Raw genomic sequence first — 27,138 nt, 5'->3', positions numbered from 1 at the left:
AGTTGGGGCAGTCTTTCTGGATTTAATGTGATTATTTTTCATGTACATACAAGTGCTAACACTTCAATTCAATTTTTATTTAATGAAAAAACTTAAGAATTTTAAAACGAAGAGAGCAAAGAAAAGATACCTGCTCTACACATATTTTTACCCATTGTAAATGGTGTTTTGTTTTATTCAGAATAGACAGACAGATTTGTTTCACTTGACAATGACAATTATATAGGCCACAGTGAGCCCAGGAAACAAGATCAGACCATGTAACACCATAAAAAACCGGTAGGAAGTGAGTAATATTCTTTACAGACAAAGCAATATCCTTAAAATAAATAAAAAAAGGGGAAAAAATAGTAAATAGACCTCAGTCACTTTATATTCCTTGAGTACACTTAAGTCTTCTTGATTCAGTTGGTATTTTGGGGCAGTCAGATTCTGGGGTGCAATCCAGACCAGTGAGGGGCTGTGTCACTCCCTGCCCCGTAACCATGGGTACCTCACAATGCTTTACTATTGGAGCTTCCAATCTAAGCTACTCACAACCAGCCTGCCAGTATGCAGGTCACACCCTGAGTATCTGTGTGCTAGACAGCACTGGTTCAGGAGCTCTGATCCCAGCAGCCTATCTACAGCCCTACCCTGGCTTCCACCAGCCTTGGTTTACTACTTTGCAGGGTGACCCTTGCTTTCCATTTCTAGTTTAAAATACAAATGTAACAAGCAGAAAAAGTCACTCACAAATTAATCAAAGTTGTAATACCACAATAAATTGCTGTACACCTCCAATTTCAGATTAACATGGCCCAAGATCAAGTACTCCAAAAGTGCAATTTTCTCTCTCCCCCAGTAGAGAGAAGTCTGACCAAGTTAAAAGTGAGATGGAGTGGATGAAAGTTTGCATAATAGTGAAATCTGTGAATTAAAGTAGAATTTCAGTATTAGGAGTTTTCAACTCACTGAACAAAAGCCATGCTAAGTCCCAGTATGAATTTATGGCAAATATGAACCACTTGAATATATAGGTACATTTCCCCTCCCTTTTGAGTTATCATTTGAGTTCAAAGAAAGTTGAAAATTTGTTGGCTGAGTTCTGGGAGCATCTTCTACAGTTAAAATGTTTAATAAATTGTGTGATAATACAGACAGAATGGCATTAGGGGAATGAAAAACATACAAATGTTCACAAAATGGGATAAACTGACAATTTTTTTCTTCGTAACTAATCTTATTTCTTGGTATTCTGATTTATTACAAGTCTGGTTTGTTAGTGTTTGACAAGCCAAATTAAATTACCCCATGAAATTAAACAGCCTGCAGTCTATTAATTGAATAATCCTGACTTGGAATTTTGCATATTTTAGGAATGCCAAAGTTTGAAAGTGCATTTGAGATAGAATTGGGGGGGAAACACACATTAAAATATTAAGATACTAACCCATGTCCTGAAGGAGCAATGAAGTATAAACAACACTGCACCCTATTATCTGGCATCTGACGTCGATTCACACGAGATTCTGCATTCAGGTAGTCTTCAAACTTACTGTCAATGTAGTCAATAACAGGCTGCCAACTACAGAGTGTACATAAATAAAAATCTGTAAGACCAGTTATACATATCGCATATGCATTAAACATCAATTACTGAGATACACATACTGTTTATCTGTTTTCAGCAAAGTTAGTGTATGTACAGTATTGCTAGCGTATCTAGTTTAAAAATACTGAAATATTTAAATGTCGGAGGAGAGATGGACAAATTATATTCTAAACCACTTTAAAATAACAGAACTCTACTTTTAACTTGAATGTTAGCCAATGCATTCCTAAATCCTAGAAAACTTAGTAAAAGGGAAAGAATAAAGGATTAAATATTTTAAAGGACCATTCAACTCTTAAAAAAAAAGACAAATAGCACCATAGCGTTAAGACAACAGTCCACATGTCCACTGAAAAGCCCTTTAAACACATCTATGCACTGTAATAGTATTAAACTGAACACTTACGAACAGTAACTAAAGGAATACTCTTTACAGGATGTCAAAGAATTCTAATCCTGTGACATCATAGAAATAATTAGTTTCAGCTTCCTGGGAGCATTGATAACGCACAAAAGGCTGAAGATTCTGTTCATATTCGAGCTAGTTAGAGAGAAGCTGAAAGCATTTTAATCAAATTAAAACGGCAATAGGCAACCCAGCTTTTAAAATAAAATTTCTGGCTAATCGAGAAATTGCCAATACAAATGTATAAAAGTTTAAAGAAGTAAACCTTATGATTTAAAAGAAAAATTGGCATCTTTAAAATGAGTTTTGATACTAAATGATCACAAGGACAATATTATTCAAATTTACTTTGGGAGATCATAAGAAAGTAATTTCTTACCAATTGCTATTATCCACTGCATCTCCAAATCCTGGTGTGTCAACTATTGTGAGTAGTAACTGAACACCACCTTCTTTGATTAAAACTTTTGACTGTTCAACCTATAAGATTAAAAGGATTTAAATTCTCATATAGTAGTTATAATACAACAATGATTTTAAGTCACTTATTTCAATGCAAAAAACCCACAGACTCATTGTGTCTAGATAACCATTAGAATACAAAGTATACATCAACAATTATAGACTTGAGGAATTTTACAGTTCAAAATGGAAGCTGCAAAGACTCATTCTGTCTGTCATCTGACTTTTTATTTAAGCTTTAAGACAAAGTGAGGAAAATTGGATACTATCAAAGTTAGAAAATCTATTTGTAAAGTATGTGAAGAGGAGCTTAATATTTTCACTAGCTGATAGCATTATCCAATATTTTGATTGGTTGGCAGCATTATTTTAATTAGTTCCAATTTTATGCAGTTTTAGAACTCACTTAATTAGAAAAGCAAAGTGACCAATACTGATAGAAATTTAGCAAAAAGATCCCAAGGCTTGCACAGTTCATACTACATCTTGTTGCAACTCAGTATACGTATTCTTACATCCATATATGTGGAAGATCATACTAAGAGAAATTACTCCACTTTACTCCCTTTAAAGGAAGTGACTATACTTTTTTAAAAGGTGAGTAAATCCTGAAATCTACTATTTCTATACATTTTGTTTAAAAATATAATTGTTTTAGAAAATTTAGTGTTTGGTAAAAATCAGTCCCAGAACACAGTCTTCCACTATAAATGATTTTATTTTTCAGTTTTAAAAGCAAATAAGCTCCTCCTCTCTCCTTTCCTTAAAAACATATATTGATTCTTATGAATAGTTAGCAAGATTGCCAACATTAAGTGTTGGTTTCTTGGGCAGAGACAACATATATAGCTTTTTAAAAACTCAGCTGGAGCTAGTTTTGCCAATATCTGTTCTACAATATCATCCAATCAGGTTTGGGTTATGTACGCGAAGTCCCTCATCCCACCATGAGGTTATCGGTACGAGCCACCAACTTTGCATTAAATTTGAAGCTAAAATGTGACCCCCCTTTTTCATGAAGGCTTATTAGGGTTAGACAAAACCAAAGGAAACAAGATTATTAATTCTGGTCTTTGTTTCTGTCTATTGCAGTAGTCTATGCAGATTGTTTTTCTACACTATGGTAGAAAGGAGATGAGAGGCTCAAGTCCTCACAACCACCCTTCCTTGGGGCAGCAATCATATTTCAAGAATGTAGCAGCACTGTTCAATCCTCTGCCACCTTAAGGTGGCAACTGAAGGAATGCACATAATATGCACAGCACTTTCCAAAGTGTAATGTTCCGTACCTCATCGAGTAGCATGGCTAGCAGGACTCTGCTCCAGGACTTATTTAGCTATGTAAACATCAATGACTAACTCTAGGAATGAAAGCTTTTCCATGCACATTAACTCTTTAGCCTTTCAAACTGCCAAGAAGCTTGGTGGTGGTTTTCCTGCTGTTGACTAAGACAACCAATTGAGATCTAGCAAGTTAAATGACCGTTTCCTAGACCTAGACTCAAAGAGATGTCCTAACGTTAAGAAGCTCTGTACCTTATTACCAATCTTGTAAACCATGCAGCCCTCCAGTCATGTTCATTTGAGTGAGCAAACACAGGCTACAGTTTTAGAACACTATTCCTATATATCTGTTTTCTGTATAAAATACTCCCTAGTCTGGGGCCCTTTCAATTTTTGTTCTTATGACAACTTTCCAGTGAAGTACCACTTTCACAAAAGCCTCAACGACAGACATGACTAAAAGCCCGAACTTTTACGAACAATTTCTGTTATTTGGATGGGCTTCCTCACCAATTACATGATGTAATACAATTTTGCTATTTTAGGGTACAGAGCATGTCAGTGATGCAAAGCGGTTTCTTACACATACATAGCTAACTGCAGAACACAGTGAAATCACCACACTTGAAGTCAGCTGCAAGACACATTGCAACCATTTGCCACATGATCCAACTTAAAGTGAGTCACTAACAAATGGATAAACACCTTTAATAAACCAATAAATCTAGAATATAAACTTTGTAGAAAATGAAACAATAGTCTTGCAGAGACAAAACACTGAACATTATTCAAATAAGAGCAAAGAAAGCCAAGTTGCTGAGGAAGATTCAATGTTTAATCCTAAGAATGATTTTTAGCCTCCTCTACATCTTCAAAACTATGAAATATCAGAAAAAGTGTGAATTAATTTATGCAATAAACAGAAGCATCTCCACACCTGAATCATATTGGCTACTAAAAGGATAGATTTTACATTTTGGACACCCTCACTTGTGCCTAAACAGAAAAAAAAAATATTACTGGCATGGCTAGCCTTAAGTGCAAGCAACAAACACTATTGCTTGGAACCCTACACAGATTCCACAATGTGTGGTCGGATACCCTGACAAATGGATCAAGAGAGGAGGTACACAAGCCTGGATTCTCCCACCCCACCCTCCAAAGGTGGAACCAGACAAGGCCCAATCACCGAGTGAACTAAGTGAATTTGTGTCCATACATGGCCAAAATCTCAGAACACAGCAACATCTGGAACAGATCCAGACAACTGTAAACTAGTGTCATTCACATTTAGAATCCAACTGTATCCTATCATCTGGTTTTACAAGTATTCCCGAGAGATTCATGAAAAACAAATTAGTTCAAGTCCTGGAATTTAAAACTTTTCTTAACAAATCCATTCCAAATAACCATTTTCCCATGCACTTTAGTTAAGCAGGTCAGATTGGTCTATTACACTGGATCCTATCAAACTAAATACAAGTCTCAGTCTCACTACAGTAGACGCTTGTTTGCAGCAACACTTTGTAAGAGCAACCACTGCTTACTGAGAAACATTTCCCCTGGGAACACTTTCCCGACTGTGAATTGTTGACACTCCCCATGACAGCAATAGCCACTTAGGAGCAACATAGCAAAAGGGCACCGATATGTTGGTTACTAATGAGCATCTACTGTATTACTATTGGATCAAGCATTCCTATATCACACACCATTTAAAATATTTAACTGATGATCAAATTAAGTGTATTTTACATAAGATCGCTTACTTTATAGTTTCTTCTGAATTCACTTACCTGAAATCAACTCTGTATAATTTTTGTAAAACATTGCCAAAGTCCTGACTGATGTAAGTTGCAAAGTGGAAACTGAAAATCTTTGTGTGTTTAAAAGAATCCTTAGAATGAAACTTATTTTTCATTTTTTGTTAAATAAAACTATTACCAATAACCTGCCTCGTGATTGTCAAGCACTGCCAAAATTACAGTTCATACTTATGCAGTTAAACTTCTCTATTCTAATCACCTTAACTCCTACTCAATAAATGGTTTTTACAAGATACCGAGGAGCAGGAAAAATAAAGTGTAATTTCTAATAAGAATGTTTCAATCCACATGAACAAGGAACAGCTCAGGTATAGGTATTAACTGGGAATGATAAACCTTAGAGCCCCTGAACATGCTGAATTTCAATTCACTATTTAAATCTGCCCCAAGATCACCCAACATGAGCATGAATATGGACACATGCTGATGCCATGTGAAACGTTATATTAATAGATCAAGAACCTTCTCTACCTAGATATAATAGTTGAATTGGAATCACAATTAAATATCATCAGCCAGTGGAGTCTCTAATACATATAACATTCAAGGTCACAATTCTAATATTTTCCACTATTTACCTAAATGACATTTGAATTAAGAGACAATACTTGTTGATTTTTCAGCCATCACAAGATACAGTTGTACATGAAAAAGCAGACTGCCAGATAAGGGTAGCAACGGATCCTAAATGGATGAATGCCCTTCATACCATTACAATATAAATTTCACATACTTATGGGAACTCCTAATTTAAGCATATGAACAGAAACTGAACAAATTTAAACAAGTGTGGTGGAGTAGTGAGGAGGACTAATTACTTCCAAACCATATGGATGTCCAGTTTCCATTTGTGTTTCAATTTGTATGAACATAAATCAAGTTAGAATCCTCTTCAACCACAAGACAAGACATTTGATTTCACTGAATTCTTACTGGTGGAGTAAAAAAGAGGCATAGTTTTCAGGTATACAGTTAGCAGATTTTAAGGCCAAAAGGGACCATTTTGATAATCTAGTCTGACCTCCTGCATAATAGGACAAAAGAACCTCATCCAGTAATTTCTGCATCAAGCCCATAAATTCTGTTTTGCACTACAGCACATCTTTTAGAAAGATATCCAATCTTGATTTAAAGACTTGAAGTGATTGAGAATCCACCCTGCCTTGTTCCAATAGTTAATTACCCTCACTGTTAAAAAATTGCACCTTATTTTTAGTCTGAATTTATCTAGCTTCAACTTCCAACCACAGGATTGCATTATAATCTGTTCTGCTAGATTAAAAGAGCCATGTACGAAAATCTGTACTCCATGTATGTACTTGTAGACAGTGACCAAGTCATCTTAACCTTCTCTTGAAAAAAATAAAATTGGACTTCCGTCTCTCATTATAAATATGTTTTCCAGATCCTGAATCATATTTTTAGATTTTTTTTTAAATCCTTTCCAATGTGTCAACATCCTTTTTGAAGCATGAACACCAGATCTGGCCATTGTACTCCAATAACTGTCTCACTAATGCTGTATCCAGAGGTAATACCACCTCCCTACTTATATTTCATATTCCTCTGCTTATACATTCAAGGATTATGTTTGCCCTCTTAGGTACAGCTTTGCAATGGGAGCTCATGTTCAGCTGACTATCCATGATTAACTCCAAGTCCTTTTCATTGCCACTGTATTCCAATATTCTGTTTCCCATCTTGTCAGCATAACCTATATTTGTTCCTAAATGCATGACATTGCATTTGGTTGTATTAACATGTACACTGTTCAAGTGAGAAAACGGTTACCTAACTTTTCGTAACTGTTGTTCTTCGAGATGTGTTGTTCACATCCATTCCACATTAGGTGTGCGCGCGCCGCGTGCAAGAGTGTCGGAAACTTTCCCCTTAGTGGCTCCCGGCGGGGGGCCCCCTGAGTGGCGCCACTGCGCCATGCATATATACCCCCGCTGGCCTGACCCCCTCCAGTTCCTTCTTGCCGGCGACTCCGACAGAGGGGTAGGAGGGCGGGTGGTGGAATGGACGTGAACACCACATCTCGAAGAACAACAGTTACGAGAAAGTAGGTAACCGTTTTTCCGTCTTCGAGTGCTTGTTCACGTCCGTTCCACATTAGGTGAATCACAAGCTTACCTTTGGAGGACGGTAGGCGTCATGGAACAATCGATCGGAGGACCGCCCTGCCAACCGCCGCGTCCTCCAGAGCCTGCTGGTTGACCACATAGTGGGTCATGAAGGTATGCACCGATGACAAGGTGGCTGCCCTGCAGATTTCTTGGATTGGGACCTGTGCCAGGAAAGCTGCGGAAGCTGCTTGCGCCCTGGTCTAGTGGGCCGTGACCACCGGGGCCGGAACACCTGCGAGGTCATAACATGCCCGAATACAGTCCGTAATCCACGATGAGATTCGCTGCGCCGTCACCGTGAGACCTGTCATCCTCTCAGCTATGGCCACAAACAGCTACGTAGATTACGAAAGGGCTTGGTGCGCTCCAAGTAGAACGCCAATGCTCTACGGAAATCCAGGGTGTGCAGGCTGCGGTGACTCGGGTCCGCATGGGGTTTGGGAAAAAAAACCTGGCAGACAAATGTCCTGGCCGAGATGGAACGGAGAGACCACCTTAGGGAGGAACTTGGGGTGCGGGCGGAGCTGCACCTTGTCTTCATGAAACACTGTATAGGGTGGCTCTGAGGTGAGTGCCCTCAGCTCAAATACCCTTCGAGGTGATGGCCACCAGGAATGGTGGAGGAGGGAGCAGGTAGCGAGGGGCTCAAACGGGGGCCCCATGAGCTTAGAGAGGACTAGGTTGAGATTCCATGGAGGGACTGGGGGGCGTGACTAAGCGAACATCCTTTCCAGTCCTTTAAGGAACTGCCCCACCATTAGGTGGGAGAACACCGAGCCCCCTGAAAACCCCGGGTGGAAGGCGGAAATGGCCGCCAAGTGCACTCTAATCGAGGATGGGGCCAGCCGTTGCTGCTTGAGATGCAGTAAATACTCTAGAATAGCCGGCACCGGGGCCTTGCCTGGCTGCACCTTTTGGGAACCATATCAGCACGAGAACCGCTTCCAATTGGCCACGTAAGTCGCCCTGGTAGAGGGCTTCCTACCACCAAGTAGAACCTGCTGCACAGGAAGGGAGCACTGGCTCTCCAAAGCATTTAGCCACAGAGCTTCCATGCTGTGAGATGCAGCGATTGCAGGTCAGGGTGGAGAAGCTGCCCTCCATCCTGCGTGATGAGGTCCCAGTGTGGGGGCAGAGTTACCGGGGCTTCCACCGACAGCTCCAGGAGCTTAGTGAACCAGTGCTGGCAGGGCCAGGCCGGGGCGATGAGGATGACAGTCGCCCTGTCCCCGCGCACCTTGAGCAGGACCTTGTGCACTAGAGGGAGCGTGGAAAAGGCGTATTTCAATCCCCCTCCCCACGGGATTGGGAACGCATCGGCTATTGAGCCCGGGCTGCAACCCTGGAATGAGCAAAACTGCGGGCACTGGGAGTTGCCCCTGGTGGCAAATAGGTCTACCCGGGGAAACCCCCACTTGTGGAAGAGCAAAAACATGACGTCCACTCTGAGCGTCCACTTGTGCATGCGGTATGACCTGCTGAGGTAGTCCGCCAGTTTGTTCCGCTCCCCCGGGAGATACGATGCCTCGAGGTGAATGGTGTGGGCTCTGCAAAAGTTCCAGAGGAGGAGAGCTTCGTGGCAGAGCAGCGAGGAACGGGCTCTGCCCTGCTTGTTTATAGAAAACATGGCAGTCATGTTGTCTGTCAGAACTGTCACGCTGTGACCACTCAGAGTGGCGTGAAAGGTCTGGCAGGCTAAACGAACCGCCCTAAGCTCCTTCACGTTGATATGGAGCGACCGTTCTGCTTCCGACCACAAGCCCCGAGTCCTGAGGCCCGCCAGCCAAGCACCCCATCCGAGGTCTGACGTGTCTGTCACAAACGTCAGGTCCAGCTGTTGTGCGGCAAAGGGGATGCCTTCGCAAACCACGATCTGGGACCGCCACCACAGCAAGGATTCCGCACCGAGGAACCTGGAGCCAACATTGGGCGCTCCAGGCCCAGTGGCTCCAGCACGGTCTCCATCAACAACTGCTTCAAACGAAAGTCTCTCTCCTTCTTAGTTCTTGGCTTAAACGCCTTGCAAATCTTACACCGCTCCGTTTGGTGTGCTTCCCCCGGGCAACATAGACAGGAGTCGTGGGGGTCACTAACCGGCATAGGTTTGCAGCATGTGGCGCAAGCCTTAAACCTGTGGGCCTGCGGCATGCCCCGTGGCCTGGGGCAGGTGCTGGAAGTCTCCAAGCACCTAATCTATTAAGTGTCCACAACAAGGGAATGCTAACTAACTGATAACAGCTACTCTAAGGCTAAGGGATTGCTTCTCATATGAGAGCAAGAGGTTGTTCCAACGCCACCACGGACGGTAAGAAGGAACTGGAGGGGGTCGGGCCAGCGGGGGTATATATGCATGGTGCAGTGGTGCCACTCGGGGGGGCCCTGCCGGCCCGACGGGAGCTGTTGAGGGAAAAGTTTCCGACACTCGTGCAGGCGGCGCGCGCACACCTAATGTGGAATGGATGTGAACAAGCACTCGAAGAGCAACCCACTTTTATTTAATCCATTTAATATGGGATACATTGATTTTGTATAGTGCTTTTTACTCAGATTATTATAGGGACTAAGGGCTTGTCTACATGGTGGGGTAACATGCCATATGAAGATATGGTTTTAGAAGCGCATTAACAAGTTTCACATTAATTGGTCCATGTAGACCCTGCTGGTGCACACTAAAGGTTCACTAGTGCACTTTAACACAGTGCTGTTTCAAACATGGGCATGTTTAAAAATTACATGCTTGTAGGCTGCACTGCTACTCTGTGTAGACAAGCCTGAAGTCTTTACAGAATTCTAGATATATTATGTCAACAGTACCTTTTCCAACCAAATTTGTGATCTCAAAAACGTTAAATCTAATTTGTTTGACAAGATCTATTTTCCAAGGTCACCTTGACTAGCATAAATTATACTGCCCCCCTTTAATAATTGCATCATAAGAACAGCCCTACTGGGTCAGACCAAAGGTCCATCTAGCCCAGTATACTGTCTACCGACTGGCTGGTACCACGTGCCCCAGAGGGAATGAACAGAACAGGTAATCATCAAGTGTTCCATTCCCCCATCACTCATTCCCAGCTTCTGGCAAACAGAGGCTTGGTACACCATTCCTGCCCATCCTGGCTAATAGCCTTTGATGGACCTATCCTTCATGAATTTATCTAGTTCTTTTTTGAACTCTGTTATGGTCTTGGATTTCACAACATCCTCTGGCAAGGAGTTCCACAGGTTGACTGTGCGTTGTGTGAAGAAATACTTCCTTTCATTTGTTTTAAACCTGCTGCCTATTAGTTTCATTTGGTGACCCCTAGTTCGTGTGTTATGAGAAGTAGTAAACACTTGCTTATCTACTTTCTCTACACCAGTCATGATTTTATAGACCTCAATCATCTCTCTCCTTAGCCGTCTCTTTTCCAAGCTGAAAAGTCCCAGTCTTATTAATCTCTCCTCATACGGAAGCCGTTCCATACCCCTAATCATTTTTGTTGGCCTTTTCTAAAACTTTTCCAATTCCAATATATCTTTTTGAGATGGGGCGACCACATCTGCACACAGTATTCAAGATGTGGGCAGGGGCGGCTCCAGGCACCAGCGCAAGCGCATGCCTGGGGCGGCAAGCCGCAAGGAGCGGCCTGCCGGTCGCATTGAGGGCGGCAGTCAGGCTGCCTTCGGCGGCATGCCTGCGGGACGTCCGACTGTGCCGCGGTTTCGGCGGCGGGGACGCCGAAGGCGCGGCACCGGTGGACCTCCCGCAGGCATGCCGCTGAATCCACGTGACCAGCGGACCGCCCGCAGGCGCACCACTGAAAGCCGCCTGACTATCGTGCTTGGGGCGGCAAAAAACAGAGCCGCCCCTGGATGTGGGCATACCATGGATTTATATAGAGGCAACATGTTATTTTCTGTCCTATTATCTATCCCTTTCTTAATTATTCCCAGCATTCTGTTCGCTTTTTTGACTGCCGCTGCACGTTGAGTGCATGTTTTCAGAGAACTATCCACAATAACTCCAAGATCTTTCTTGAGTGGTAACAGCTAATTTAGACCCCCATCATTTTACATGTGTAGTTGGGATTATGCTTTCCAATGTACATTACTTTGCATTTATCAACATTAAATTTCATCTACCATTTTGTTGCCCTGTCACCCAGTTTTGAGAGATCCTTTTGTAGCTCTTCGCAGTCTGCCTGGGTCTTAACTATCGTAATTTTGTATCATCTGCAAATTTTGCCACCTCACTGTTTACCCCTTTTTCCAGATCATTTATGAATATGTTGAATAGGACTGGTCCCAGAACAGACCCCTGGGGAACACCACTATTTATCTCTCTCCATTCTGAAAACTCACCATTTATACCTACCCTTTGTTTCCTATCTTTTAACCAGTTACCAATCCATGAGAGCACCTTCCCTCTTATCCCATGGCAGCTTACTTTGCATGAGAGCCTTTGGTGAGGGACCTTGTCGAAGGCTTTCTGAAAATCTAAGTACACTATATCCACTGGATCCCCTTGGTCCACATGCTTGTTGACCCCCTCAAAGAATTCTAGTAGATTGGTGAGGCATGATTTCCCTTTACTAAAACCATGTTGACTCTTCCTCAACAAATTATGTTCATCTATGTCTGACAAACCACTGATGACATACTTTCTCTAAGGGAGGAGGAACCAGCTGCATTGCTCTCTTTACAGTAACTGCTGGTTGATTTACAAAGCCATCCTAGGAAAATTTCAGAGTAAAAGATTCTTGGCAAAAAATCCTAGAAGTAATACTGCAAGTAAAAAACTATAACCAATAACCTGCCTCATGATTGTCAAGCACTATTAGCTTTTCCAAGATATTTTCCTAAGATTGATGTCATGCTAACTGGCCTAAAATTACTGGGGTCATCTCATTTACACCCCCTTTTAAATATCGGCATAACATGAACTTTTTTCCCAATCCTCTGGAACTTCCCCAGTGTTCCAAGATTTGTTAAGTCAAAATTAGTAGATCAGAGAGCTACTCTTGGTGTAAGTTATCCAGTGCTGCTGATTTTAAAAAGATTAATAGTCATTGTTTAACATCCTCCCTAGTTATTGAGGGAATAGAAAGTTTTGAATTATCACTATAAGATATGAATACATCATCCTGCTTCTTTTCAAGATTACTACTATTAGCCAACCATGGTTTTAAGCATACTCTTATATTGCACACATTACATAATTTAAATTCATGTTACATCATTAGGATTTGATTATTGGTGTAAACACACTAGATGACATTTGCCTTGCATTAGTCTTTCAGATCTAGTAAACCTAAATGTTATTTTTAAGAGTAGATAAAATTCAAAGACAAATGTTATTTAAATTATGGTATCACTTTAAAGCATGATTAATCACTGGCAATATAATACAAAGAAAATAGCATACAAAAAATTAGGAATTTTTGATCATCATCATCTTTGGTCTGAAATATTTAAATGTAATTACCTACTGGTAAAGTTTCCTCTGCCTGAATATAACTTTCCAGTTTTTAAATTTGCTAACTGCACTTAGTTATCTGGGATTCTACTACAACATGACAAGCCTGTAAATAAAACAATATGAAACCCTACACAATTTATATGGCCAAAACTATTACGAGAAAGGATATAAATTGAAGAACTGCACTGTATAACTTAATTTAGTGCAATGCATTTGAGGAAGTGTTCAGTTCCCCTCAATAAAGCTCTGAATATCCTGCCTTGGTCAGTTAGACCTTTTGGCATATATTTAACTTTTTCCACAACAATGCAAAGTCTTTTCGTTATGGTTAAAAAGGTGTCTCGATTTTTAACATGTATGCCTATCATGTTTTGTACACTGAACCTGAATTCTGCAACAAGTGTCTCACCCCAGCTCCCACATTTCATCAACACTAAATTCTACAGCATTGTAACATTTTGGTGTAATGATAAGATACAAAGCTATTCAAGAGGCTATGTTCCTCTGTAAGAATGACTGCAATTTCAGTTTGTCCGAGATTATCATCTTAACAAGACAACTGCACTTGGGTGGCACAAAGAGGAGAAAAGGACTGGGCTGGATGGTTTGGAATCTGGAATGGGGAGAGGTCAGAAGATAGACAGGGCTTCTTTTTCAAAAGGCAACTGGAAAACAGGAAAGGCATTTAGGACATTAAACTTTGGAGAGTAATAAAAACCATGAACCTAACGCGTTTATTGAATCTATATTGAAAAAGCCATGCATTTACAAAGCAATAGCTTCACTTCTACAGAGAGTTGCCTGCCTCTGAACAGGAACAACTGGAATGACTGAAGGATCAGGGACCTACAGTGAGATTTGTGGCCACCTGTCAGATAGCTGAGGGATTTGATCACATCACTGGCAATGGTGGCAACCACACAATAGAAAAATAGCTTATTTATACATGCAAGTTATTGATTTATTATAAAGAAAAAATATAGATAGAAATATGAACAAGCTTACAGTACAAGCCAGGTTTTTCTTTGGGACACTAACTTCAAAACACTATCTTAAACTATTGTCAGTTTGCAAATTACAAGACAAAAAACAAGCTACACACATACCTGTACAGTCTTTTTAATTCTATGTGAAGGACCTGGATAGTCCGGGGAATACAAGTCTGTTAAGAATAACGAGTTGATTAATGTTGATTTTCCCAATCCAGATTCACCTAGAAGAAAGGGGAAAGTATTAGTCCATACAATTAGAATCACCACACATAGTACGCACTTTTTATAATCTCAATCTTTCCTAGCTTCAATCATATGCTCAGAGGAAACAGACCATGGCTATTTTACATTGCAAAATGAGACTTTCACTGCTAAGTTTACAAGCATCTACTTTTCACATTGCATCCCAGAACAGTCGTAAGTGCTGAATGCACTTTGCTACTTTTCCTCCCCCCTCTCTGCCCCCGTCATAAAATACACACACAAGACATTGCTATGTGAAGTTCTAAGCAGGCTACCTATTTGGAACTGGAAGTATAGTGTACCAGCGGAACTACCTTATTTAAAATTTTATGCAATGGTTTTATTATAACAAAAGATTGTTACTTTGGTGTAGCTCTTGTGATTCTAAGTAATTAGAATGCAGTTCCAAATGTACATGGTTTGCATGGGAATTATTTTTGCAATTTGCTCATAAGTGACAATAAAGCAGGCACTGCTAACCTATTTGTAGAAGTAATTGCCAATTCAAATGAAGGTTACAAACCCCCATAAAAATTCTGCCTATTTACAGATCCACAGAAGCAGGGTATGAGGTACATCAACCACTAAAACAGTTTATAAATTAAGTCCTTGTCTTTACAACAGCAAAAAATTTAAAACCGACCACTTAAGAACTATTACAACATTCATTCACTGATATGTGAACAGAAAAAAAAGTGTGTGTTAGTCAGATTTGCGGCTTGCTTCAAGTCTTGGTACACCGTGCTACTCAAGGGGGGGACTGAAGCAAAGGCAATGACAGAGAAATTTGCTCTTAAGCCAATAAAGACTGGATTCAAACCACTGATGACAATTTCTCTAAGGGAGGAGTAACCAGCTGCACTGCTCTCTTTTCAGTAACTGCTGGTTGATTTACAAAGCCATCCTAGAAACATTTCAGAGTAAAAGATTCTTGGCAAAAAATCCTAGAAGTAATTCTGCAAGTAAATGAATATGAAAATTGTCAAAACAAAAGCTCACGTTATTGCTTATTACTATTATGAACTGCAGCGAAGGGCTTGTCTCCACAGCAAGTTAGGCTAGGGTGAGTGGAGTAGCCAGAGCTCCAGGGCCAGATAATGACATTCTGAGGCCTTAAGCTATGTCAAGTGTAAGAGGCCCCATACCATAAAAAAAATAATTTATTATTTTCACAAAAAAGGACATTGAATATATGAACACGAAAGATTTACATTTGCATATATACAAAGGCAAAGTTGTAATTGACTAGAAGAATAATCTAAATAAAACACGTTTTGCAACATGCCTGTTTGCATTATAAAATAGTTTCAAATTAACATTTTCATCTATGATTTCTTAATTAGTAGATATGAAAACTTTAGATCTACAACACAAAAGCAGTTACAGTTACACAGATCAGCTTACTTAAGGAAGCAGTACAACCTGCAGTATGTCTGTTTGCACATCACATTAATTTTAACACTGAAATTTAAAACACTTTCTTTTGTGATTTTTGGAAAGCAAAGTCACTGATGAGATCCTCAAATGATAAGCTACGGAGTGTGTCATTTCGATGCACAGAATGCTCAGGGCAGGTAGCTTTTCTTGCAGAATTTTCTAGGCAGACATCTCTCTTCGCATTTGCTTCTCTATCCTGTCTCCCCCAGGACCACTAATTTATATCGAGTAAACACCTCGGACACACAGAGTGACAACAAGCTATATGCACGAAAGAGAGAGAGAGAGAGAGAATTTACCAGACAAAAAGACTGGTAATCTCTAGACAGGCATTGAGAAAATGAGAAAAACTAGCCTATATTAAAGCAAATATAATGACTATTATAGGCTTTAAATAGCCTATAAATCATATGTGCACATAGTTTGAAATAACTTGCTCACCAAGTACTCAGAATATTTTGATATATATGTGTATCTTCCTTCCCTTCTCTCAAAACCCTCTATTTCTTTTTGTCAGCACTCTCCGACATTTACTGGGAAGGTTCCCAAAACTGATAGAGGGAAGCCAACACAAATTTATCCTCATCAAGATCCACTCGACCCAAGCCCATAAGCTGATCACTTGCAAACTCAATCATGTGAAGCCTGGATAGTGCATGAAGCAGAAAGCGGAATGCACACTAAAATACTCAATTGCACATATGTACAGATCAAAAGAAAGAAAGAACCCACTAACACTTAAGAAAACGAAGAAAATCAGGAGTGAAGGCACTATACGACTTAGCATGCTGGCCCATAAACAAAAGATGGCTGCCTTCTGGCCATTACCGGCCAACGGGGATGCTATACATGATATCACTCCTAGGACGAGTTCCATACGAGTATGAGCTTGGCAGGATTGCTTCATGACACTGCTGTCTCCAACCTCACATTTTCCCCGATGTTATCAGCAGTGACATTTTATTTATTTAAATAAGTTACGAAGGCACGGTCAGAATTTTACCAGTAGGAACTGGCCAACAAAACACTGCCTTAGAAGACTGATAGCAGACTTACTTGTAGAAATACTAATTTTACAACTGCAATTATCTTTTTTCCCTCAGCCCTGGTCTCCTGCCTATCAATAATGAACAATTAATGAAGGGTACAGATAGGGTAAGGGTATTTGTGTAGCCAGATGTGTATATTTGTCATATCTGAACGAAAATGTCTCTATTTAGAGAGAATCTTTTTTCCCATATTTCCTTTATTTTTATCAACCGATTTTGATAAAATTTGAAATGGAGTCAGTTTTTTCTTTTTTAGAGGCCCCTCATATTGCGAGGCCCTAAGCTGTAGTTTAGTTATTTTATGCCTTAATCCAGCCCTGCAGAGCTCAGTATCTAAAACTAACTTGAGTGAGTGCTTGCCTTCACAGAGCAGCAATGTTGTGCATTAGTTGATCCGTATAGACCCGGGGTAGTCAACAGGCAGACCGTGGGCCAAATCCAGACTGCCAATTTTGAATGAACTCTGACATTTTTTTATTTAATTATCACTGTTTTTTTGTTTTTTTTAATTTTCTCAGGACTCTGGACCTTGACAACAAATAATTGATTATCCCTGCTATAGACCCTATTGGTGTGCACTACAGGTTCCCTAGTGTGCATTAAAGTACTACTATTTGAAATAGCACTGAGTTAAGAGCACACTAGGGAACTGTTAGTGTGCACCAGCAGGATCTATACAGACCAATTAATGTCCAACACTTTAGTGTCCTTTAGAAATCACAACCCGTATTGATCACATTATCCCACCACGTAGACAAGCCACACAAATTACAGATCAGCCACACTGAACCTACAGTTGTGCTACCCAGCATCTGAGGAGCTGTAACTTGAGCTTTAACCCACAGCTCCTGACGGATCAACTAGCTCAAGTTCTATTAAAGCACCACTTAATTTGAGCTATAGATCTGTGTGTGGAGACGGGAGTTGGGTTAGGGGCAACACTCAAGTTCTACTTAGAGCTAACACTGCAGTGAAGTTTGTAAACTATCCATAACAGTTGAAGTCTGGCAGGCAAAGCAAGTCTTAATGATAGGCTAAAGCATTGAAGATAGTGATGAGATAGGTTTTTTTGTTTTTTTGGGGGGGGAGGGGGGAGAGTTGGTCAAGTTTGTTGTGCATACAGCACTGTTCTGGTAATTACTGTGCTTGCAAATAATTATTTTCTAATAGACACATACTTGTACCCTTTTGCAACGAACAGGTGGGCTCTGATCACCGAATCTGAAGCTGTGATCAAAATTTGAGCTGAAGTCAGAATGTTGCTCATTGTGTAAGATACAACCATGTCTACAAGGAAAGTTGAGGAGTCCTGTTCTACCTTTTGGCTTCTCTCTACACAAGAACACTGCCTCATTTTCTGATGTATGACAACTACCGTATATACTCGTTCATAAGCTGAATATTTTTGGTAAAAAAGTGACACATCAAAGAGAGAGGGTCGGCTTATAAATGGGTCTATACCACAATGTGATGATTTTAAAACTCTATGGAATCATTGAATTGAATATCTAATACAGGGATTGGCAATCTTTGGCCCGCGGCCCGCCAGGGTAAGCACCCTGGAGGGCCAGGCTGGTTTGTTTACCTGCCGCGTCTGCAAGTTCGGCTGATCGTGGCTCCCACTGGCTGCGGTTCGCTGCTCCAGGCCAATGGGGGCAGCAGGAAGCGGTGGCCAGCACATCCCTCAGCCCGCGCCGCTTCCCTGGCGGGTCGGGGGCCAAAGGTTGCCGATCCCTGATCTACTACATTGTAGTTTTGTTTACCTGGAGCATCTGCAGGCATGGAGCCCCTCAGCTCCCTGTGGCCGCAGTTTGCTGAACTGCAGCCACAGGGAGCTGAGGGGCTCCAGGTAAACAAAACGCCCCGACCCGCCAGCGGCACACCCTGATGGGCCGGGAGCCAACGTTTTCCAACCCCTGAAATATAGGGTCGGCTTATGAAAGGGTCATACAGTTTTTGCTATTACCTATACATTGGGGCGGGGGGGGTTGGCTTATAAATGAACGGACTAATGAACGAGTATATATGGTACTATGAATGTTACACCTTCAGGTCACTGGAAGAATCTCAAAACACTTTGTTCTTTAACAAATATCAGCGATTGCATGGGTTGCAGAAAGATGTTGGTATGTTATATTCTGGGCTCCCTTCAGAGTCAATGATATATATTTTTTTAAGGTTAGTCAAAATGTACTGCTGTTCTAAATGCCTCAGCTTTTTTTAAATGGGAACATAAAACACAGAAATCTTTGCTAAACTATTTGCCTTGGCTTGCCAGGTCAACATCGAGACTGAACATGTGGAAATAAGATTCTGAAGTTTTAAGGGATCTGATGGGATACTACAAGCTCATCCTATATAAGGTAACGTTCTCTGAACTTCCGCTCCTCAGATACTAAAGCTTTAGGCCCCTGCAGGTCTGGTCTTTCCATTACTGTAGTGGGGCTAAGGAAAAGGTTGCTTGAGTTGAAGCTGCTAGAAAAATAAGTAGGTTGACATCATTTGTGCACCACCCAGTTTTTCTATATACCTTTGTTCTTCACTAGATGGTAGACTTGGGTAGAGAGAGGAGCCAGGGAAAGGCATGAATGAGAGTTAGCTAGCCCTGGTCACAAAGCAGAATGGATCAGGAAGGGATTACAAGAATACATGACAAAATAAGACCATTAACATCTGACAACTTTGTCACAGGCTTGGAATCACTGACAACTGTATTTCTGACTGCTTACTTCCTTGTACCACCCTTTTCATTTGCAGATTCTGATTACATCATCAGTCCCTCTCTGGGATGAGAAAAAGTACAGCAGACCACCCTGCTTCCCCAGCAATTAAAGAGAATCAATACATGAGTTAGAAGCATGTTTAGTCTGCAAGCTACCAACTAGCCCACCCATAATGTATATTCTCCTGCTCACCACTCAACACCTCTTGCCTTCTTCAATACTGCTCATTGGGAAGTCCATCCGTGAAAGGGAAGCAAAGTTGATTTGTTTTTTTAAATAGAAAACAAAGGATCCAAGAACATGAAAGTGTAGTAAAAAGTGAAACTACATCACATCCACTGGTAAGTAGTTCCAATGACTACGTTGTTGTGTGTGTATATAAATTCATATTTGAATGTCAGCTTCAACTTCCAACCTTTGGATTTTTGTTTTGCCTTAGTCTACTATATTAGAGATCTCTCCTGCTATATCTTCAGGAAACATACTTTTAGTTGGCTATTCCCCATCACTCCTAAACCCTTCATGAGAGTCACTGCTTTCTATAGTTTCCCTGTCCTGTAAGCATGGCCTACATTCTTTATGCTCAGATACAAGACCTTGCATTTGACCATATTAAAACACATTTGATTGCATCCACCTTATAAAGTGAACCAGATCACTAAGTGATGTATCATTAACCCCACTCCAATGTGTCTTCTGCAAACTATTAGCAAATATACATTTTTTTAACCAGATCACTAGTATTAAATAGTGTTGGGTCAAAGAACTGAATCCTGCAAATCCCACTAGAAATTAATTTAATGATTCTCCACTAACAGTTATGTTTTGAGATCTATCAGGTAACCAGTTTAATTCATTGACTATATGCTACACTGATTTTATATGCCATTACCTGCTCCACAGTTGGGAATCTGGTCTTAAAATTCTAATATATGAATGACATTAAAATTGCTTTTCCAGTTCCAAATAGTACTAGAAGATTGGCTAGGAGCTACTCGTCCCCATGAAAAGGGTGTTTTGTTTTTGCAAGCATTGGCATCTAAGCTTCTATAATCAAAACATAAAATAAATTAGGATTTGTTTTTTTTTGTTTTTTTAAAGGGTATAAATTAGTCCCACTAAAAATAGTAACTAATTTGAACCACGCTATCCAATCTAGAATGATATGAAATACAGGTTCACAAACATTTAAATTCCTCCTGCTCATTGCAGTATTTAACATTTAACTTATTAGCTTTTATTTCACAGTGGCCAACATTTTGTAATGCTAACCCACTGGAGATAAAAGTTGATTATGAATGCTACAGAGCAAAGTTATACTCATTTTCCACAATATGTGCAATTTTATCCTAGCACACCACTACATTTTGAGCAGAGAACTGTATTTAGGCCTATTTGAATTTTAGTTAGATTTTCCCCCCGTAAAATGCTTTAAAATTATAGGGATGGTAGGAGCAGCTCACTTTCATAAATCTCTTTTCTCAATCCTGTAAAGCAGATAATTTTGCTTAGTGCATTTAATAGTTTCGGTATGGTGTGTATTTGGTGCTATTACAAAGCAATATAAATCCACCGAATATGCTTTCCGCTAACGCTTATTTAAAATCAGATGTATGTATTCTGTTTTTGGCAGGTGTCACTATATTTTCTCAGGGGGTTTTTTTTGGATGATTTTTCCATTAGACAATGTTTTTACATGAGAGATTCCCCATCAATATAAAACTGGCACTTATAAGCCACAGGAAAAAATAATTATATCACACTGTCAGACAGTATAAAAAATAATGTATTTCATGTCTTTTCATCCTTACACAACTCACTGTACATGTATGCACACAGTGCCTGCAGCTGTATGGAAATGCCTGATGTCCTGAATAATGGCTCTGACGCAGCTGCAGCACACAGCAGATAGTTTTGCACAAGAATGAAGCTGCATGCATAGGTAAAAGTTCAGTAGGAGATGCTATATTAATTTTTTGGTGTAGGTTCCAAAGCGGATGAGAAGCAGAAGAGACTGAAAAGGTACTGAAAGATAGGCTAGAACAAGCCACTTCACACAGGTGGTAAATGATGCTATGGTAAGTAAACCAAGCCACTATAGGGGACATCAGGGTAAGACTGCAAGACCCTTTCCATTCCAAGACTTATTCTCGAACCTCTCCACCGAGATTCATTCGTGTTCACAAATACATTTTAAAAGATACATGAATACATACGTTAATGTCACTGTACTGGTATATTTGATTAAGATAATTTGGACTTAAATAATGTGGCTACAAACGACAAAGGATCACGCAGTGCCACATTTTAGAGTTTCTCCCATAAATATAGGTCTATAGTTCCTTACAGAACACATGGCCTTGTAAAAAGTCTTGCAGCATTTTAGATTAACATTCTATACAAATACATAAAAAAACCAAGAACAATCTAAACCTCCATTTAGTGATCTTTGTTCTTAAATTAACAGTTTCAGAGAAATCACATTGGCTGGAGCCATGAACAACTTTCTGGTACAACACAACAGCAGGGAAGCCTATGGCAGATGAACTTTGCTTTTGCCTCTGGGCAGTCACATTGCCAACATCAAGGTTCTGACATTCAGTGCACACTGAACAGTTCTATCAACCTCTTCAAGAGCACAAAACTTACCTTCAAATTCAAAGCAAGGCTGCTGTTAGACACTTGGAAGTCACTGTAACCATAAATACCATTTAAATAATTCAGAGAATCCATGAAGCGGTGAGGGTTGGTTAGCGACATCTCTTTAGCAGCCATTAGAACAGCGTTTTAAAAACACATATTGCTCTCTCCATATTAAAGACTGAAACAGGACTTCCACAGACCTATTTTGACATATACCTTTGCCAAACTAACCAATCTGTCTGAAGTTTTGCAGATGTAATCTTATGCTGGAATAGAGTATTTTATGTAACAGCTGAGGCGAGCCAGACAAGGCTTTTGCATACAGAAGCTTCAGTCTTCCAAAGAAGAAGGGAAACTGAAGTCTTGGATGATTTCTCTTTACTTTACTCTACTCTTGCTCAAGTGCCTTGTTTCAAAGGCACATGTACACTATTTGTCAAGTGCACAAAAAAAAGGTGTCAATGCTAACCTGTAAGCATGAAAAAACTAAAAGAAACCCAAAACTTACCTATGAAGCATCTTAGGTTTTAAACTGGATATGGGATAATGCAGAACGCTAGGGTAGTGATTATCTATATAGAAAAATCCCATAGTAAGCACTGTCCCTACGATCTTACTCTTAGCTTTTCACCAGCAGTAACGCTGCAAGGATAAATTCAATAAAAGCTTATTTATGGGAGCTGGAAAAGAGAAGGGAATGGGCCAAATGGAAAAAGAGGAAATCAAGACAAAAAAGGGTAAAATACAGAAGGACAGGCCCTGCCCAGAGGCTTCAGAGCTCATTTGATTTGGGACAACTGCTGCCTGAGCTGAAGGAATTAGGAACCTAAAAAGAGTAAGCAGCAGAGTTCAAACTTCCTTTTCCCTGTGTGAATGGTAGTATTGAATGCAGACACTTTAATTGCCTGCACAGAGTGAATTAGACAGAACAAAAGTGACAAGAGATGTGGTCATGAAGTCTTCTTCAATTCTAGGGCACCCTTCCTAGGTTTCCTGGTTACAGGGATGTAAAAATATAAAAAAACCACTAGAATTTACAACAACTTTACACAGTCTTTCCTGTACAGTCATTCCTAAAGAATGCAGAAAGATTCAAGATAGCTGTATTTGAATTTACAATTTGTAAATTAAATGAAATTATAAGTCACAGATGAAGGTCTGTATTATCCACTAAACACTACTGCTGCCTGACTTCTGTGAAAATCTGAAGCAATACAGTGCTCCATGAATACTATGTCCTTGAGGTTATTCGTGAAAAACTGATAAAGATACAGGATTGATTCTGCCGATATGTATGGCTCATGTATTACTCTGCATTGTGCTTTTAGAAAAGCTGTTCTATGGAGAGTCAAATGAGATGAGAAGATCATCACTAACAGTAGCATGCTGAATATACTACTCCTGGAGGAATTCTGCGCCACTGCGCACACACATAATTTATGTCCCCTGCAGATTTCTTTGCTTCCCCGCAGAACAATGACTTTCTGACAGGGAAGCAAAGGGAAGCCACAAGAGCGATCATACGACCCTCCCCAGCAGTATGTTTCGGGTGCCCAAGGCAGCCGGCAGAGAGATAAATCACTGTGGGGCAGGAAGCGGGACTGGGAAAGACTCGGTTGGTGTCAGGTTCAGCTGCTAGTCCCAGCTATGCTGGGGCGGATGGGACTTCCTCTTCCCCTGTACAGCAGCCAGGGCTGGGTCAGACCAACCCCCAGAATTCTTCCCTGGCTGCGGGAAGCTCTGCCAACCCCACACACCCCGCTTCCTGCGCCTATCACTTCTCAGTTGCAGGGGGAGTGATACCTGTGCAGGGAGCTGTTCCTCCCACTTGCCCAACCCCCATACATCCAGACCCCCTCATACCCAAATCCTCCCACCGAGCCTCACCCCCTGCCGCATTCAGAACCTCCCCGATAAGCCCCACTCCCCTTGAACCTGGACCACACTGATGAGCCACCCCCAATCACCGCACCGAGCCCCAACCAGCTGCACCTGGAGCCCCACCCCACTGATCACCCCCCCGCCGAGCGCTATTCCCCCCCCCACACCCAGACCTCCCCCCCGCTAAGCCCTATCAACCTTCACCTAGACCCGCCTGCAGAGTCCAATTACCATTGCACCCAGAATCCCCCAAAAAGCCCCTGTGCATCCAGATCCCCCTTTCACACAACACTGGACTCTTTCAAAATAAGTGCATAGCATTCTGGGCAAGTATCTCAAGATACAATATTCTAGTGCTAGGCTCAATGCATGAGTTGTTTATTGTGGTGGATTGTGGAATACCTACAGGAAGCTACTGGAAAATTCTGGGACTTGGGGGTCAAAATCCCATGGATTCCTTTCGATGATATCCCATATTATTATTTTTATATATATATATATATATATATAAATAAAATACATACATTTAGCCAGCACCATTTTCAAGGGAGTGCTGCCAATCCAAGGTGACCAGCAGCAACTGCAGAAATTCAGGATGTGGAAGGCCACTTTCCTGGAAAGCTGCAGAGCACACCCCGGAGCTGCAGCACGGACCATCATGAGACACCCCCCTCAAAGAAGCATGTGGATGCTGCCACCTTGCAGCTTGCCACCTTGCATGGCTACCATCAGTAGCTGTTTAGTTTGGTCTTGGTAGATCAACTCTTGGGGCTATTACCCCAGATCCTCAAACTCAGTTAGGGTATGTCTACACTACGAAATAAGGTCGATTTTATAGAAGTCGATTTTTAGAAATCTATTTTATGCAGTTGATTGCATATGTCCACACTAAGCGCATTAAGTCGGCGGAGTGCATCCTCATTGCTGTGGCTAGCATCGACTTACGGAGGGGTGCACTGTGGGTAGCTATCCCACAGTTCCCGCAGTCTCCACCGCCCATTGGAATTCTGGGTTAAGCTCCCAATGCCTGATGGGGCAAAAACATTGTCGTGGGTAGTTTTGGGTACATGTCATCAGTCGCCCCTCCCTCCGTTTCGCACCTTTTTTCCTGGGTTACCCGTGCAGACGGCATACCACGGCAAGCATGGAGCCTGCTCATCTCACCATCACTGCTGCTGTTGCATCAGAGAGGCTTTGAAAACCAGTTTAATGACTGGCCAGGCTTCGGTATGTCAATTGTGTGTGTTTCTCCGCCCCCTTTGTTGATTTTAATTCCCTGTAAGCCAACCACCCTCCCCCCTTCAAAATAAAGTAACTATTGTTTTGAAACCATGCATTCTTTCTTTATTAATTAAAAAAAATGAGATAACGGACAAGGTAGCCTGGGTGGGGTGGGGGAGGAGGGAAGGACAAGGCCACATTGCTTATTGTAGCCACACTAAAAATCAAACTGTTTGAATGACAGCCTTCTGTTGCTTGGGCCATGCTCTGGAGTGGAATGGCTGGGTGCCCGGAGCCTCCCCTCCCCTCCCCTCTCCCCCCTCATTCTTGGGCGTCTGGATGAGGAGGATATGGAACATGGGGCACAGGGTAGGCAGTTATACAGTGGATCCAGCGGGTGTCTGTGCTCTTGTTGGCTTTCCTGCAGCTCCAACAGATGCTTCATCATGTCCGTTTGCTCCCCCATTAGCCTCAGCATCGCGTCCTGCCTCCGCTCTTCGCGCTCACTTAATTCTTTCCTGGCCTCTGCCACTGAATTAAGCTGTGCCCTATCAATGCAGGAGGACTGCATGAGCTCGGAAAACATGTCATCGTGAGTGCGTTTTTTTCGCCTTCTAATCTGCGATAACCTCAGGGACGGAGATGATACGGGGAACGTAGAAACATTCTACGCTCTACGATTCTGGGGAAACTGCATGGTCACCTGTGCTGCTGAGTTCACCACGCTGACCAAACAGGAAATGAAATTCAAAAGTTCCTAGGGCTTTTCCTGTGTACCTGGCTAGTGCATCGGAGTTCAAAGTGCTGTCCACAGCGGTCACAATGGAGCACTCTGGAATAGCTCCCGGAGGCCAATACCGTCGATTTGTGTCGGCACTACCCCAAATTCAACCCAGCAAAGTAAATTTTAGCACTAGTCCCCTCGCCGGGGAGGAGTATAGAAGTCGATTTTAAGAGCCCTTTAGGCTGGTTGTGTGGACGTATTCATTTTTTAATCGACCTAACGCGGCTAAATTCGACTTAACCCCGTAGCGTAGACCAGGCCTTACTGACTTCTTTTAACACTTGTTTTTCCCAAATTGCATAGGCGCCATTGTTTGTCACCATCCCCTGCAGGTCTAAGCTAGCCAAAAGAAACAAGCATTTCTCCATTGTCATGCAAGTCCTGGTTGATAAGGTTCACTAAAACTAATGTGAGCTGGTTTGGTAAGGTGACAGGATCATTCCATTTTGTGCAACAAAAAAATGGAACTTTTGTTCACAGAACTAACCATAGACAATAGTGTGGTTCCAGCTGTTATTCTGGAAGGCCCAGGTTACCGTCTGCTTCCCTAGCATATTAAACCTTACTTGATGCTTGGATAGAAGATGGGAGCTGTTTAACTATACCTTGTGTAGTTGTAGATTGACTGCGGCAGGTATATTTGCAAAACAAAGAAAAGTGAAATTGTCTCCTGACAAGACTGGAGGCTTTTCTGAGGCCTTGGCTATACTCAGGACTTCACAGTGCTGCCGCAGCAGCACTGTGAAGCGCTAGTGTAGTCGCGCCGCCAGCGCTGCGAGAGCTCTCTTGCAGCGCTGTAAGTACTTCACCTCTCCGAGGGGAATAGCTTACAGCGCTGCGAGCGAGCGTGCAGCGCTGCAGGCACTGATTACACTGGCGCTTTAGAGCGCTGTACTCGCTGCGCTCGGAAGGGGGCGTTTTCACACCCCTGAGCGCAGCAGGTTGCAGCGCTGTACAGCTCCAGTGTAGCCAAGGCCTGAGAGATCTTCCTGTTGCTACTGGC

General features: G+C 41.6%; 1 protein-coding gene across 3 annotated transcripts in view; it reads right to left on the bottom strand.

Moving 5' to 3' along the window:
* The window catches only part of LOC113409504 (septin-7), a 129,410-nt gene that overhangs the window by 35,491 nt on the left and 66,781 nt on the right, over positions 1–27,138 (bottom strand). For all 3 annotated transcript variants that reach the window (XM_026663499.2, XM_026663498.2, XM_026663497.2), the window contains exons 4-6: positions 14,269–14,375; positions 2,380–2,480; positions 1,433–1,567 (exon numbers count right to left, since the gene is read on the bottom strand). In XM_026663499.2, the coding sequence (XP_026519284.1) occupies positions 1,433–1,567; positions 2,380–2,480; positions 14,269–14,375 (343 nt within the window). The remainder of the gene's footprint in view (positions 1–1,432; positions 1,568–2,379; positions 2,481–14,268; positions 14,376–27,138) is intronic.

This window comes from Terrapene carolina, unplaced genomic scaffold (genome assembly GCF_002925995.2).
Source record: "Terrapene carolina triunguis isolate 2854851 unplaced genomic scaffold, T_m_triunguis-2.0 Scaffold33723, whole genome shotgun sequence".
In the NCBI taxonomy this organism is placed as follows: domain Eukaryota; kingdom Metazoa; phylum Chordata; order Testudines; family Emydidae; genus Terrapene; species Terrapene triunguis.
Note: the sequence above shows the minus strand (reverse complement) of the source record. Positions and strands in the feature narration are given on the sequence as shown.